The 16,042-nt window shown below is 39.0% G+C and overlaps 1 protein-coding gene across 3 annotated transcripts in view; it reads right to left on the bottom strand.

Moving 5' to 3' along the window:
- Positions 1-16,042, bottom strand: part of LOC139979765 (uncharacterized) — a 32,511-nt gene that overhangs the window by 13,603 nt on the left and 2,866 nt on the right. Inside the window, exon 1 of one of the 3 annotated variants that reach the window (XM_071990854.1) lies at positions 12,402-14,077. The exons of 1 other annotated variant lie outside the window; for it this stretch is intronic. In XM_071990854.1, coding sequence (XP_071846955.1) covers positions 12,402-12,472 — 71 coding nt within the window. In that variant the 5' untranslated portion in view covers positions 12,473-14,077. Of the gene's footprint in view, positions 1-135; positions 4,148-12,401; positions 14,078-16,042 lie in introns of those variants that run through there. One more of the 3 variants, XM_071990853.1, reaches the window with a different exon arrangement.

Raw genomic sequence — 16,042 nt, 5'->3', positions numbered from 1 at the left:
AATTATAGTCATCATTACTTCGCGATTAACCATAGTGACTTGTGGCCCAGTTTTGTACATAAGCAATATACTTTATTGGATTCAACGGGTGGAAGACTGAATGATCTTTGAGGAAGCCTTTCTAAGTTGACCTACCTTTTGTTTATTGCTTTATGGTTTGAAATTCCAACAAGACCTAACGTTGCTTCACTCGTCAGTTTAACAAAGGTGATAAATGCCAACATGACAGCTAAGATAATCGCATGAATCTGTTCCAGAGGACCCATGGCGAAAACTAGTCCCAGATGAAGAAACGAGATGGATACAACACCTTGCGGCCCAATTGTTGTTTAAAAGATGAGATAACGACGCTCCATTTAGACTAACTGTTACCGTCATTCTCCGTAACAACTGTATATACCCTAACAATAAGACTGTTTCCTGTGAAGAAGCAAACAGTTTCTTTCCCTCCGTAGGACAAATTAACCGTTGCTATCCATAAGCACTGGTATTTGCTGCTCCGTCTACAGTGGCCCAAGCTTATATAATGTGTGGTTAGACTTGGTGCCCTACACCTAGAAGGTGTGTATACTCAGTCATTTAAAGATTTCAACCTGTTTGTATTTTCTTGTTATATGATCAATGAAGTGGAGAAGCTGAGTACACAATGAAGGGACAAAGTTCGTTACAGTGAGTTCAAACGTTGTGCAGAGCAAGAGATCCCCGATCCGGGGAGAAAACATTGAATGGTAGATAATTCAACGGTAATAGCATTCCGCTAAGATCACAAAACTACCAAATCATATTTTTTGTAGTAACAATGTAACATGATTATCCACGAAGAATGCTTAGTGTGCGACATTCATCAGGCAAGCGAATGCACAAACTCCTGGGCAAGTTCCTACAACACACAGTCTAAATGAATAGTTCTTAACTTGTTCTCATCGCAACACCCAATGAGTAACTTTTCCAATTGATTTCAATGTGAATCTGGAGTCATTTGCAATACAAGGTCAATCATCTACAAAAAGAAAAAAATTAATTTATCTGAAGTTTAGTTTAACCCTTTTAAAACCGGTAGGATTGAAGGCTAAAAGCAAATTATTTTTATCATCGATAGAAGGTCGTTCATTCCGAGTCCTAGAATACCAGCCTTCTTTCTGTACGTATATAGCTTTTCGGTTGATCGACCTCTCTATTGCAGAAGGTGGTGTTAGTCAATAGTAATGAATGAGTGACTTTCAGTAGACATAATAATAGTTTAGACGTGACATAATTTAGTTTCCTACAGTGTATAAATCAGTCTCATTTGCCGCCGAACGATACGACCTGCTCCCTATAACACAGAACACAAATACAAAGCCATCCGTCGAATGCACCACGTTAAAATTGGTAATTTTTCAAATTGAAATATTGGCCGTATGAGTGCTAACAAAATTAGTTTGTCATGATCCAACGTTACATACTGACATGACCTCAGCTATCTCGTAAATTACACACTGAGTACAGCCGTAACAGGTGGGACGTCACAGCGTGAATTGTTTACAAAACTTCGTGCTCACACAAACAGAAGCTCTACAGTTTATTCATAGTATCATACAGTACCACTGCATTGGATCAGAGTGTTCAGTGGCGGTGCTACTACTCTGCAACAATCTACAACAATCTGAAACAATCTAAAGCAATCTTCCGTGTGTCGTAAGCTGAAACTGATGACTGTCCCTGGTTAGACAAGGGATTTGAGAAGTACGTTCTGAGAGCATACTCCGCATTCAACTGATGCTGCTCGACACGGCAACAGTTTGACCGTATGCAATAACTCAAACAATGCCTGGCGATAGAACAATCTCAGGTGAAAGCAAATATATAAATTCTTCAAGTGCAGAAATAATTGGACAATCTCCTGAAAACATGCCAAATTGAGAAAGAAACAGTGAAATGAACCGGTCTTGAATAGCGCAAAATTAAAAGAAACGATATTTTCTCTATTCAAGTAAAAACAATTTTGCCGGTCCCTCTTCGGTTACGGCAGAGGTGTACTCGAGAGGGTAGTCAACACACAACACACAACTGATATACAGTACTCCCTTAAATTGTGATTTCACATTGGCAATAACTCACAACTCGCATGAGAAGAACGACCTAACATGTTGGGTTCAGCTCGCGCTTCAGTTAAAATACTATTCGGTGCTTTCGAAGGTCACTGTTTAAACTGTATAGTGACAATAGGGAAAAGGTCAAACACTTTGGGGGTAGGACTGTTGTGTTAGTTGGTCCATCGTGAGAACGGTTCCAGTTTCAGTGCACAAGTTTAGTATTCTACCGCAAACCAAAAACATGTCTCGGTGCGGGATATCAACACATTGCTACGATTCAGCAGTTGTTATAGCTAGATGGGGAATCCAGCATAGGGCTATTTGTAGGTCAAACATTCCTGTTCTCTATTTCCATGCATGTTGCCAGTACATACAGTGCATACAGAGTATACATACAGATTATATACGGTTAAAATTCGATGTTAACTAAGCAATATTTCGTTGTCAGTCGATAACCTTGGCCAACCTTGCGAATATTACCCACTCGGCACGGTTGACTTAACTTATAGGCAACCTCCAGAGCCCTTTGTAAATTGCTAAACCATTAACAATTAATAAACGAACAATTAATCAATTAGATTCCATTATTACATTACGTCGAACGGCATTTCCAAAGGCTTATTAGTACTCTTTCGTTTGGTCAATTGGAAAACCTAAAGATTTACGACTTTTAAGCCAACGTTTTCTTTTGAAATAAAAGTTGCCAAGGGTAGACTACTTAATGAGCTACTTCGATATGGTATTTTAGTTGCGACTCTGCATCTTAAAATTCAACTGGAAAATGTGTTGCAAGGTAGGCCTATTACGGCTTAGGCTTCATGGAATTGCAGTTGTCTTGCTAAGTTTTTTCATAACCATGTATTGACCGTTGCAAACAATGGGTATAATTCAACCAGCACAAAATCGTTCATCAATTGCTTAACGTCCTCTTTACAGGTAACTATACGACATTTAGTCCTCATTCGATCGTTAAAAACACAAGAACTATTCGCAAATCTGGTTCATTTATAACTATATAAGTAACTGACTAAAACAAGAACGTTTTCATTTTGCAGTTTAAAACCAATAAAGCCCGAAGAGCTTCTTTAAAACAATCAACAGAGCACCCATGCACTTTGCATTTGACCCCAACAGTAAATATAGCTAGGCTACATGTTATTATCTGTTGTGTAAAGTGTGTTCCATTTCCTAATCCCGATTCAGTAAACATGGAGAACATCATTTGTCAGGGAATTGCAAACAAATAGCTTGACCTTCGATCTAAGAAAACGTGTTGTTTGTTGAGAAAGCGCCTCGGTGCTCTGCATGAACAAAGTAAGTTACAGCAGGGAGTCCTGGTTACAGATAAGAACTTCATAGCTAAGACACAAAAAGGAACTGAAAATCTACCTATTACTATACATCTCAGTTTAACCATGATCTGTTTTACCTTCATGGTTTAACTGAGACAAAATTGAATGAAAATCCCATGCAGCGATTTCGATCCATAATGCGAACATTCAATATATCCGTTCTGCAGTGCGTTACAATGGGATTGTTGAACTGAAATATTCTCATGACTCAACACAAAGTGTTGCTTTCGAAATAAATTTGCAGTATTAAACATCAGTTGTGCAATGAAACATCTTTTGGAACATAATGGCCGCCGTTTCTGCGTGCTAATACCACTATCTCGGTACAAGACGGTTTTGTCAAGTAATTTTGGAAGGTAGAATGGGTGAACGTTAAGGTTAAGTTACTTATTTAAGTTTCTAAATGAGAATCCACTCCCTCCTGGTCTAAACCCCATCGCCAAAATATACCTGAAATAATACGGAATAAATTATTCCATAAAATTGCTGCACCCGATTAGTTGAATTGTTTATTGTATTGATTACGACGTCAATGCTTTAAGGTGGCAACCTTATAGGAGTCATTCCAACTCCCGATTGAAGGATTTACTGGAAGTATTCTACTATTACTCTACAATATAGTTTCATTCCTTTGTGAAGCTATTCTGCACAATACGGAAGATGACACAAATTGTTGGATTGTACAACTAACATTGGTATTTTACTCAAAAATAAAGCACGGTACAGTACATTATATGTAACACGTGCTTGTTTATTTCTTTGTGACGTGTTTATATTTCTCTTTAAGAGAGTCGTTGGACACTTAAACGATAAAATGCATGGAAAGCAGACAATGATCAGGTTATAGGGCATTACTGTACGTACATCACAACACTATAGTATGTATAGTATACGCTTACGGTTTTTATATATCTTTGGTAATGGCGATGGCGAAAGTTGAGGGAGGTGGGGAACTAGACAGTAACAATTAGCATTATCCAGTGGAACCGACATTTGCCGACGGGCCCGCAGCAGCTAGCAGCTTATGAATATTAAATAAAGGCGATGGTTACATTTGGAGTTGAATTGGATACACTTTATCGGAACTACTTGTTTATTGAGTGTATTAATATTACAACGGATGACCTTTTCAAAACCTTGAAATAGCTGCTACCTTCCAAAACAAACATTACCACTTTCCATTAATAATAAGACATTGTAACATTTGCTCACTTGATCAGTGCTTCTTATCACATATGTGTACGGCACGGTCACACACCCTTACACAAGTTGCATCCGTACCAACCCAATTGGCTGTTTCCTCTTCTCTGTTATCTTCCGCCATAGAAGAGTGAATAACACCAAACACAATACAGTCAAGTTCAAAGCGAAGGATCGAAGCTCGTAGACGGCTCGAGAATTACATTATAGAATTGGCCAAATTAGGTATCGCGGTTGAGTCGTTATATCTCATAAAATATTGAGGTTATCCTATAGCTATACTTTCTTAAGAAAAGTCACCCAGGAAAGAACCCAGGCACGAAAACCAAACTACCGAACGACCGATCCGCTCTCAACCCCAGTTCCCTTGCATCGGGACTGTGACTGTGTGATCATCGTCAGGTGTGTATCACCATTCCTGAAAAGAACAGATACTACTCATGATCTTAGGCAAAAGGCCGAGAAGCGATCTTATATCTTATAGCTGCTCGCTATAAAGTCACTCGTTTGGGCGAAAAGATATACGCCTTAATAGAGAATACTACTAAACTACAGTGCATATGGTGGAATGTGGAATAAGATTATGGAAGTCAACCTGAACCAGCTTACACAGTGAAGGCGGATTTTCATGTATTGATTAACTACCGCGAGACAAGAAGCAGTTCAATACTGTAATGATCCGACAAACCCTTCCCCCTATCATCAACCGTCCCCTCCCCACTACCTACATTAACTACTTTCTTTCGCGAAAGAGTATCACGTATATGACACATAGCCTATACTATACTTACCGCCAGCGGATCAATCCAACGACCAACAAACCAGACTAATTTCCAAAATGAGGTGTGAAACTGGAATTGAGGAATGTTCCCTTGGATACAGTTATTCAAGACATATAACAAACAATTAAGTCCACAATTTGTAACGAATCAAGATGACCAAAAAAGGAAGAAAATTTTCCTTGTGATAATCTGGTAACTGAGGACACGTTCAATGAAAATATGTTCTCCTCCAGTATTTCATGTAGCCTACCATTAACTGAACATTGTATAATGTCAACGTATACATCTGTTCTTAAGTGTTTGGGTGTTCCCTCCCTTTTTCAATGACAGACTGATCGGGTTACTTCGCACGTTGTTACAAACTACCCACACGAACGATTCTATCTTGTAGAGTACACAATTTAAATTGTTTAATGTGATACGTCATCAAAGAATAAATAATAAGGCCTTGTTAGCATTTGCAAAGAACTGCAACCCTGTCCACCTTTACCCTGAAAGTTTGGACAATCACAACGATGGGCATTACTATAGTATAAATCTGTATAAACTATTCCCCCAGCGTAGTCTGATTGAGGTCTGTAAATATTATTTACAGGTTACCGAATACGGAAAACCGATCCTATTTGAATACACCCTAAGCTAAAACTACAAATCGTGAAGAACCCGAGTAAACACAAAAGTTTATTCCTCGCAAAAGTATATTGCAGGCACACCGTATAAGTAAGCGAAAAGCTTTAGGTTGAAACCCAGGCCCCTATATATACGCAGGGTTTTCTATAGGGTAGTCTGTAAGGGGTAGTGTGATATGTTGACTGAAGTACCATTTCATTGAGAAGCCGTCAATTTATGTACACATACATTAAATGTGCTTGGATGTCAAGTGGTGTTACGGTTTGCAACCATACCAATTTGTTCTCTGACAGTTTACGAAGTTGGTGCATGTGAACGTCTCCTGTAGCGCTTTGCACAGGAACATGTGGACCATTGGAAATCGGAAGAGGACAATATGCACCCGTCGCAATCATACCCCCTCTTGGGTACGGGCCTAAAACCAAAGAGACATCACACCAACATATACATATACAGTGTATTGCATACGCCAGACGGGGAAGATAGAAAGACACACATACACATAAACACATAAAATACGCGTTCACAATATTGATCCATTGTAGTTCTCTTATGGGGTACAGGTATTTGATATCCTGAAACCAAAGAGACATCACACCAACATATACATACAGTATAGTGTACAAACCAGACGAGGGCGCTACAGAACCACATATACACACATAAAATATGTGTTCTCTAATATAACTCCTCTGTAGTTCTCTTATTCGGTACAGGCATTGGATATCCTGAAATCAAAGAGACATCACACCAACCAGGGAGTTGTCATGGAACACAACTTCCTGCACCTACATATATATATATATATATATATATATATATATATATATATACATACAGTTTAGTGTACAAACCAGACGAGGGCGCTATAAAAACACATATACACACATAAACACATAGAATATGTGTTCACTAATAATATTACTCCTCTGTAGTTCTTGTATTCGGTACAGGCAATTGATATCCGAGGAGAGCATACGCTCTAGACTTGACGCAGTTTCACAGCAAACTCGTACCATTTTTTAAATCGTTATATGAATCACTGACTAAACGAATACGTCAAAACGACGTTATTTTGTAAGAGACACATGTTGGCAAAGCATTCATAAAGTTTTCTTGACAACTTTGAGCATTTGCTAGCTATAACGTTGTAAAATATATACGTTATATTATAATGAGAGGTCGTTCTAAGTGTAGTTCTACAACAACTGTTTTGTGTTTCTGAAATTAAATTACGAGAATTGTGTCACCGTTTAATACAACTATATAGTCGAGTTTATATAACGTGTATGTGAAGGAGTAGTTGGCAGTAGTCAGTAGCCAGCAGTTTCAAACAAGACATCTATACAATTGCACATGCGCAATATGAATATGTATACGTGATCACAATATAATCAACTCCCCTATACAAGATACAATATTGCTATATAGGTGAGTAGGTGACTAAACTCATTTTAATGTAATCATTCAAACATTACCTCTCCTTTACGATTTGAAGACATATATATGTCAATTAAGTCACAGTAAGGTATAGTACAATGAGTTCGTTCGTGTATACAGGTTCACTATAGCCTATATACAGGCGCGTATCCAGGATTTTCTAACCCGGGGGGCGCGAATTACTATCTAAGCGGAGCGCCACCATCGGTTGGCGCGGAGCGTAGAAGAAAATTTCTGGTTTTGATACCCCCAGATCACCGGAAATGGCACTTCTCGGGCTTAAAAATGACCAACCATATGTACACTTTTGCCTGAGAACCAAGTATTTCCCAAAAGTTTTTTTCCATCCATAACCTTTTTGAAGATTGTCACCAGTCACACATCATGTTCGACCTCAATGCATGTCCTATGGATCATTGCTTTTGTAGGTGATTCTACGTCACGGCCCACAATATCCGAAAGCCCCACTTTCAAGGTTTTAAGCCCATTATTTGTTGAGAATTTGAAAATTCACATTTCTCGTGAATAAAATCACTTGAAAACATACCCATAATGTTGCACAAAATTCAATCTATGGACAACCAATACAGAAAAACCTCCTCCAACCCCTAACAGACAGGTCAAAATTGCACGAGTAGAGGAAAGTATGATGAAGAATGTTGGTCCGGAAATTTTGGAAAATTCCGACACAGTTAATTTATTGGTGTAGAAATATTGCAACCTCTTATAATGGCTATTATAAAACTTGGTTAAAGGAAATGAAAAATAGCAGATATTTCCGATATCAGGTATATCGAAACCGAACACTACACACATAGGCGTAGGTCCCGTAGGAGGCGGTGGCTGCAGCCCCCCCCCCCCCCCCCGCCGCAACCAAATTTTTCGGGCACCTACTGAAAGAAAAATAAATAGCAATATATAGCTTAAAAATTATCTCCTTGGTAATTAAATTAAAGTTGTAAGCTTGGCCGACATTACTACTGTAAAAGAGAGTTTTGACATAAATTGATCTGTATGCTTTTTCTCCATCTACATAAGACATTTGGTTGTTTACATTAGCATCTGGCGGTATACTTTCAACTTTCACGGACCGTGCGGTACACGATGCCATGCAATGTAATGACCGATGCTTGCTTATATGATATTGGCATCGATATGTTGAACGCGCGCGAGGCGCGCGAAAAATTTTGGCTTTTTTCGGGCAAGTCATTACAGCCCCCAAATCCAATTGGGCTCCTACGCCTTTGACTACACACATAGACAGTTTTTGAGGCTGTTCATCGTGGAACATGCATTTCAATGCTCACTGATATGATGTTATATCTGCTCTTTACTTTACCAATTCGAACAGGCGTGTAGCGAGTAATTGCCAAGGGAGGGGCGAAGCCTGTAGGCAAACTATCTAAGCGAAGCGCCACCATGAGTTGGCGCGAAGCGTACAATAAAAAATTTTGCCGAAAATGCCTCCCAGATCGATGGAAATGACACTTCCCAGGCCTTGCAAGTTGCATCTAAGCATTGTCTATTTTGAAATTACTAGCGATGTCATAAAGAAAATTTTCTCGGGGGGGGGGGGGCGGTCGCCCCCTTCCCGAAATGCGTCATATTCCCCGACGACTCGGTCGAGTTCAAGACCAGCCACAGTTGGTTCCATATAGCACAATTGTACAATTGTTTAAGGCGTCCATACACACACACGCGTTATGATAGACCATATATAATATTTATATAGATACATTAGTGAGAGAGGAAAAATGGAAACGTCAAAAATGGAGTAGTCGGTGTAAGGGGTAGGGTGAGGCGCACACCCCCTCCGTAATCCTTGATCTGTCACTGGCTACCCTGTGTATATAATAGGGATCAGCGCTTTAACTATGACTGTTCCTCTTTCTCTTCCCGAGGTCTTGGCTATCTTCTACTCCCTCCTTTTCTTTTTTCTCTTTTTTTCTTTTTCTTTTCCCTTCCTTCCTCTCCTCCTTTTCTTTTTCCCCCTCCTTTTCCCTTTTTTCTTCTCTTTTTTCTTCTCTCCTCTTTTCCTTACCCGGGGGGCGCGCGCCCCCAACGCCCCCCCCTGGATACGCACCTGATATAGAAATACAAAACAGACTTCTGTTTATACATGTATAGCACGTGACCTGACCCGAAAGTATGAGGTAAACATGCGCAATAAGATTTACCGTCGGACAGTTCAAAATGTTAAGTAGGTCGGTAGTTTTGATAGGTGTGCGGGTGGGGTTGAAATGATGGGGTATCCATGGAAACCGCCATGCAGTTTGAGTGAACCATGGAGGTAAAAAACATCCATGAGTGAACTGACGAGAATACGCATATACATTTAGGTCATTACACTATCACGCAGACACTACGCGTCAGAACAATGCCCTCCTTTGTATGCCACACTTAACGACAGAAGAAATCTCTTTGGTGATATCAAATCTTAATAGTCTCGATATATTGTATATAATTGTCAATAACTGTTTATAAGGTTGGTGCGACCTTAAACCAGAGGCCACTAAAAGTTTTCAGATACAACAGCTATAACATAAATACATAAATTGATAATAATTCTACTGTAGTGATGAGAAGTACCACTGTTTATCCCCCTGAGCGTATACTTTCTCAAATAACGTGTGTTTATATCCTTTTTGCTATGGCTCGCGTACTCAGTATATAATCATTCATATTTAAGTTAAAGTTAAAGGGGATGACCTGTGTTGAACCACAGCTGTCGTTTTACAAGTGCACAATTTGGGTGATTTATGCGTCACAATCTACTTTTGTAAAGGGTAAATATTTTAATATGCAGAGAAGGGTAGATATATAGTTACATCTATGAAAGGTCATATTCGAACCATAACCTATAATGACACATTTCGTTTCGCATTTGGTCTTCAATTTTACCCATATGGCAACATACTTGAAAACTCTGACACCCTCACAGATGTTTGACCAAGGAAGTGTCGAATTATTAATGAATTTCATTCGCAAAAATGATCCTAATTTAACCGAAAGGCTGCTTTAACTTAAAACTTGGTTTCATAATCTAAGTAACACCATGTGTCATATTTGAGCAAATGCCACGGGAAAGTGATTTGAGTTTACTTATTCCTTTAATCCAGTACAAAGCCTACATTAAGCTTACAGTAACATCACTATGAAGGAAGGTTCACTTGGTGAAAGGTTACACTCATTTCACATTCATATACCATGCGATCATTGGTTTCCATGGTAATATGGAGGAGATTCACTATACATTCAAGTGCTTTGAGTTTTCGACAACTGTTTACAACATTAATCACAACTATTGTGCGACACCGTAACTACTTATAATATTAAAATCATCGCTTTAACAAACAGTCGATTCTGACGAAGTGTATACGGTATACGTGCGAATGACTAACTGTATATACAAGGCTTCACAAGCGGCAATTTAGCCCATTAGGCTGTTACTGAGCAGGTTGCCTGATATTTCATATTATCGGCACATATGGCATAGCGTATCTTACTGTTGTATGGTGATCTGGAGATGTCACACACCTTGAAATAGCTAGGTCAATTAGGTACCATTGCGACTTGTGGTCATAGGAATGATCAAAGGTGTCGGGAGCCAGCAGGTCGGGCGGGCCCCAGGGTCATTTATGTCACCGTTCCCCTTTGTTTGCATTGCTCATGTGACCCATATTTCCCTGCCCTTTGGCGTTAGTTCCGGGACACCAAATTGACTACGGAGCCTGGGTCTGTAGTCTTGTAGTTATCGTGTTTACAAGCTTGGGCGTCATAAACATTGACACACATACATAAACACAAATTAATGATATTTACATATATGTTCCTTGTTCCTCCAGAAGTAATAACGTGTTTACAAGCCTGGGCGTCATAAAAATAGATACACATACGAAGTTATAATATAAACACAATAATTTAATAAGCTATAGCTTGTCATGGGTGAATCTTACCATGTGAAATACAACACTGTGTCAGTGCCTAGTCACATATAGCTTCAGAGTCAGAGGGACTTTGCATTTGTTGTATTCGTTATCGTTGTGTTGACCACATTGATGAAACATGTACAATATTTTGAGATTATGAATGGTTGGATGTCGGATCTAGATAATCCAGTGACCTGAAGAAAAAGTTCGGATAATCCAGGTGTTACTGCACAGTACTAACTAATGACCTATATGTAGGCTATAAAATTAATTATGAGTGAGTGACAAAGTCTCCGTCGCACAACACAATAACAGTTAGGGCGAAGCCTAACCAACGCATACCGCGGCTTAGCATACCTTTGTTTGATGAGTCATACTTTACTACGCGGACAAGAAATATCAACATCAAACCGTGTGTACTTTCAACGGTATAGAATCAATCATAAAGTATATTAATGGAGGTTGAAATCAATCAGGGATAAATTGCTTCTAATTACAAGACCGTACACCTTGTACATTCAGTCAAATATATGTATGATATCATGGTGTTATATATAGTAACTGTTCTATTACGGGGAAGCAGTTACCGGTTATCTCTGTACCCATGATGCACCGGTGCAATTACCGTAGCGTGCATAGAAAATAGCAACAAAATGATATCACTTTGACGAATTTCTAAAGACAAAACCTTCCCCTTCGGTCTATAGTTTACTTTATGAGTGTTATCGAAAGACACTTTTCATGTCTTGTTATTATGATTCATTTCTAATATAGTAACCATTGATATGACATACTGCAGTACACAGGTCATGAGGCTGACAAGCGCAGTAATTGAGATTTCAAATACGTGACCTTGTGGCCTGTATCAACTAAATTGGGACACATGCAGCCTGCAGGGAGCTGAAACAGAAGATACATGCAGCAACGTTAGAAAATCTAACAGTTTTGATATCAACGCCACAATATCCAATGGCAATTACTATAAACCCTTACCTTGAAGACGAATCCATTTTGGTCGAAAAAGAAACTGATGATTTATCCAGAGTTGCAGAATCCGTGCACATTAATATATGATAGTATTAATAATAGTAATAATAATCACGTCTGTATTGAGGATTCCAGCACGATTGTGTCTAACCTGAACACGCTGTGTGTCTACTGGCTGGATCTCCTTGAGATAGGGTTTCAAGTATTCAATAACGGTAGTATATAATCGCTGGTATATATTTAAGTGGTTGAGTTAGACTGGCTTGAAACACGTGTTTTATTGCCAAGCCGCTTGTTAAATACTAGTCAAGGCAGCCAAGCCTATCTTGAATGTTTACGACGTCAGTGTATTATCCGGTCTGTGTACATTTCTGACGCGACTCCAAGTATAAACGACGACGGGCTATCTTGACTACATTATTTGAAACATATGCTTTCTATTGTCTCAAATTAGGTGCGGTTAGTGTGGAATCACCATACAACAGAAGAAGTTCCCTCTGTGACTCACAGTGACCCTACTGTGAGAAGCGATAGGATTTCTGATCTTTCTACTCAAAACAACAATACACAGTGAAACGAATCCCACAGATCAAGGGTATATGGATGAGTAAAGGTCACGACCTCAATAGACTCACAAATAACCAAATATAGACAAAAGGTCCGTAGGTGATCCTAAACGTTTGGGCATTGGCCAGGGAAGTTCCAAGTTGTGACGAGTGGTGAGGATCCGCCGACGCGATAAAAGTGTTCATCGATAAACCTGAACGTCCCGACTTCTCTCCAGTAATGAAGAATCTTTCGAATTACAGCCTATATATCTAACGACGAACTAGAAGTTAGCATTGTCCAAACACAATAAATATTGTCTGTAAGAAATATTTGAATGCCACAATAATATCAACTGTACGATTGCTCTTTTCCATATGTTATGAATCAGCTTCCTCTGCACGTTGATCGAGAATAGCTCAAAAACATTGCGAACCATTTGCCGAATTCCTTTGACACCAAAACCGAAACGATTTCACGCAATTCATGGTCGGATATAGCAGGTTTAACAAACATAGAAAATGACACTTTATAGGCTACAATTCCAGTAATCAATAAAACTAGCTATTTTGCTGCTGTGGACAGATTGTTTTCACAAAGATTAAGCTACCTATATAGCATATTAAACTGTTCAGATCTATTCAACAAACTACTGTTTTCCAGTCTAAAGTCCGCACTATCCGAGAATGATGAGAAATAGGCTGACAGTGAACGTATCGTGCTGTATGTATATACCCGCACCTGTGTGTCTTGCTAAACATAGGCTATTAAGTTTATAGATATAGGCCTACTGTTGTTTTTCCTGAGGACGACAGTATAACGCAACACCATTGGTCACGCATGATTGCAGCACTCGTTGAAAGTTTAAACACTTCATAACGGTATCAATGCAAACAACAATCGTGGAACGTTGTTCAAACAATATATATTCTATTAAAGCAATAATATCAAGTGCATTGCGGGGTGTTTCTTATTGAGTCACATATTTCGGTTGCGAAGGCGTTTTATGCACGCCATACCTTTATATAGGTTAGAGTTGTATTCATATGTAACCTACTATACACAATCAGGAACTCTGCGCCTACGCGAGCAGACCGCGAGGTAAGCGGTGTTCCCTACCCTTGTCCCAATATATTGATAAAACAGAATGCCAGTTGGCATACAAATTCCTTGCCTCAGTTTGTATGAGAATATTAAACAGTTACTCTACAAATAAGTCTTTAAGTGTTTATCATATGACTTCACGTGATCAGCTAGGTTCTTGCACTAATGCGGACCTACCAATCAAATACGAAGTTCATCCAAGCTTTTTATTTGCAGTTATCAAGTCCACAAGGTTTTCAGACCTATATATCTGCATTAACTTCAAATGACCTTTGAGCTCTACCAATGTCGGTAGGAATATTGCGCTCACCGCACGTGGGTAATCGACATACTTAGTATGAAGTAAATATATATACCGTTACTATTGGACTTGTCGTGTTTAAAAAGTGTTCCGACTTTGACCTCTATTGACCTTTGATCTTCACGGACAAGACTATAGATTCAACAAATTGAATCCATATATGACGTTCGCTCATCCCTTACGCTTAAATTTATCATGTTTACAAGGTTTGAAATTTCGACTGCTGTTGACCTCAGAAGACCTTTGACCTCCACCAATTTTAGTAGCATTCATGTGAATATATCAAGGCAAATATGCATTTATACTTATCATCTTCAACAAATATATACATTTTGAGTTATCCTGCTTAAAGGTTTTCAGACTTTGAACTATGTTGAACTCAAAATGACAATTGACCTCCATAGAAAAGAATATAGTTCTTGCGCTCAAGAAGGCGGATTTACATACCAAGTATGAAGTTCATTCCCCTAATAACTTTGAGTTAAAGCGTTTTCAACCAAAACCTACTCGCCCATTTTTTTTTTAAATTTTTTTTATTAAGGGCGTGGGGAAAGCCACTGCTTGTGAGGAATAGTTTTAGCCCATATTTATGGGGATAGGAGAAGCTTGGAGAAATCTAGGAGTATCCCCCTCCCTCCCCTGCCCTGGCGGTGCCACAAGATGGGGGGTAAAATATGTTGGAAACGCCAAGGTATACCTTGCATTCTATACGGAATAGTTTGGCATTACTCCCAGGAATGATGTTTGTTTTCCATGACTGGCAAACAAAACAAAATGTGTTCTCACAGTAAAAAAAATATTTCTCTGGAGTTAACATTATTCTCTCTTCATCTTACCAAAACATGGCATTTGATAATCTGTCAGTCAAAGGAAAGGTGATGCCCGTCACGTGTTTTTCATACGGGAACCGCATGATAACGATTTGTTAAAAGACGTTAAAACTGTTTTTGAAATGTCATGAAAGTAGCCCACATATTTCTTCAATGTTTTGTCTGTAACTTACGTTCTAATCTTTTAAACTCCGTGGGGCCAACCGTTCTGTGTCATATCAGAGGGGTGTTATAGAGGATTACATACCTACCTACATGGTAGAATTAAGGGTGCACGCTTGGATGCAAAAGTGTGGTATATTTTGCAACTTTTTTAAGCATATTTATATCAAAGCTTTTAGGTTTGTTGCCTAATGCTTACAGATCCAGATATTATGAAAATCGGAAGGATAAGAAGCTAAAGAGGGAGAGAGAGAAAACCCCAATAGTGATCTACCAAACATTAGATGGGCGTCAATGCACTCCATTGCGCCCTTGTGTTTATAACGGATGGAACTATTTCAGGACCCGACGATATTTATAAAGCCAAAGGTTGTAATTTACTCATATATCTAGCTAACTGATCTATAACATTCACATAGTCTTGAATACAACTGCCGTGCAAATAAGCGACTGCGGTACGTGGTCACAGCCGTTAAATTGTCCTGAACATGTTGATTGGACAGTTACAGTATGAACTGTTTAACCAAACACAGAAACTTTTGTGTGCAACTTAATGTAGGATGGTCTTCGTCAATCTCGTGTAGGCCAAGGTCCATACGCTGAACTCTCCATGAGACTGAAAATGTGGACCATTTAACTGAGCACTGTCCTGTGGGGGGGGGGGGGGGTTAATTTAGATTACTTACACTTGACGAGGTTACTAT

This window comes from Apostichopus japonicus, chromosome 14 (genome assembly GCF_037975245.1).
Source record: "Apostichopus japonicus isolate 1M-3 chromosome 14, ASM3797524v1, whole genome shotgun sequence".
NCBI classification, from domain to species: domain Eukaryota; kingdom Metazoa; phylum Echinodermata; class Holothuroidea; order Aspidochirotida; family Stichopodidae; genus Apostichopus; species Apostichopus japonicus.
The sequence above is the reverse complement of the archived record's forward strand: the minus strand, read 5'-3'. Positions and strand labels throughout refer to the sequence as shown.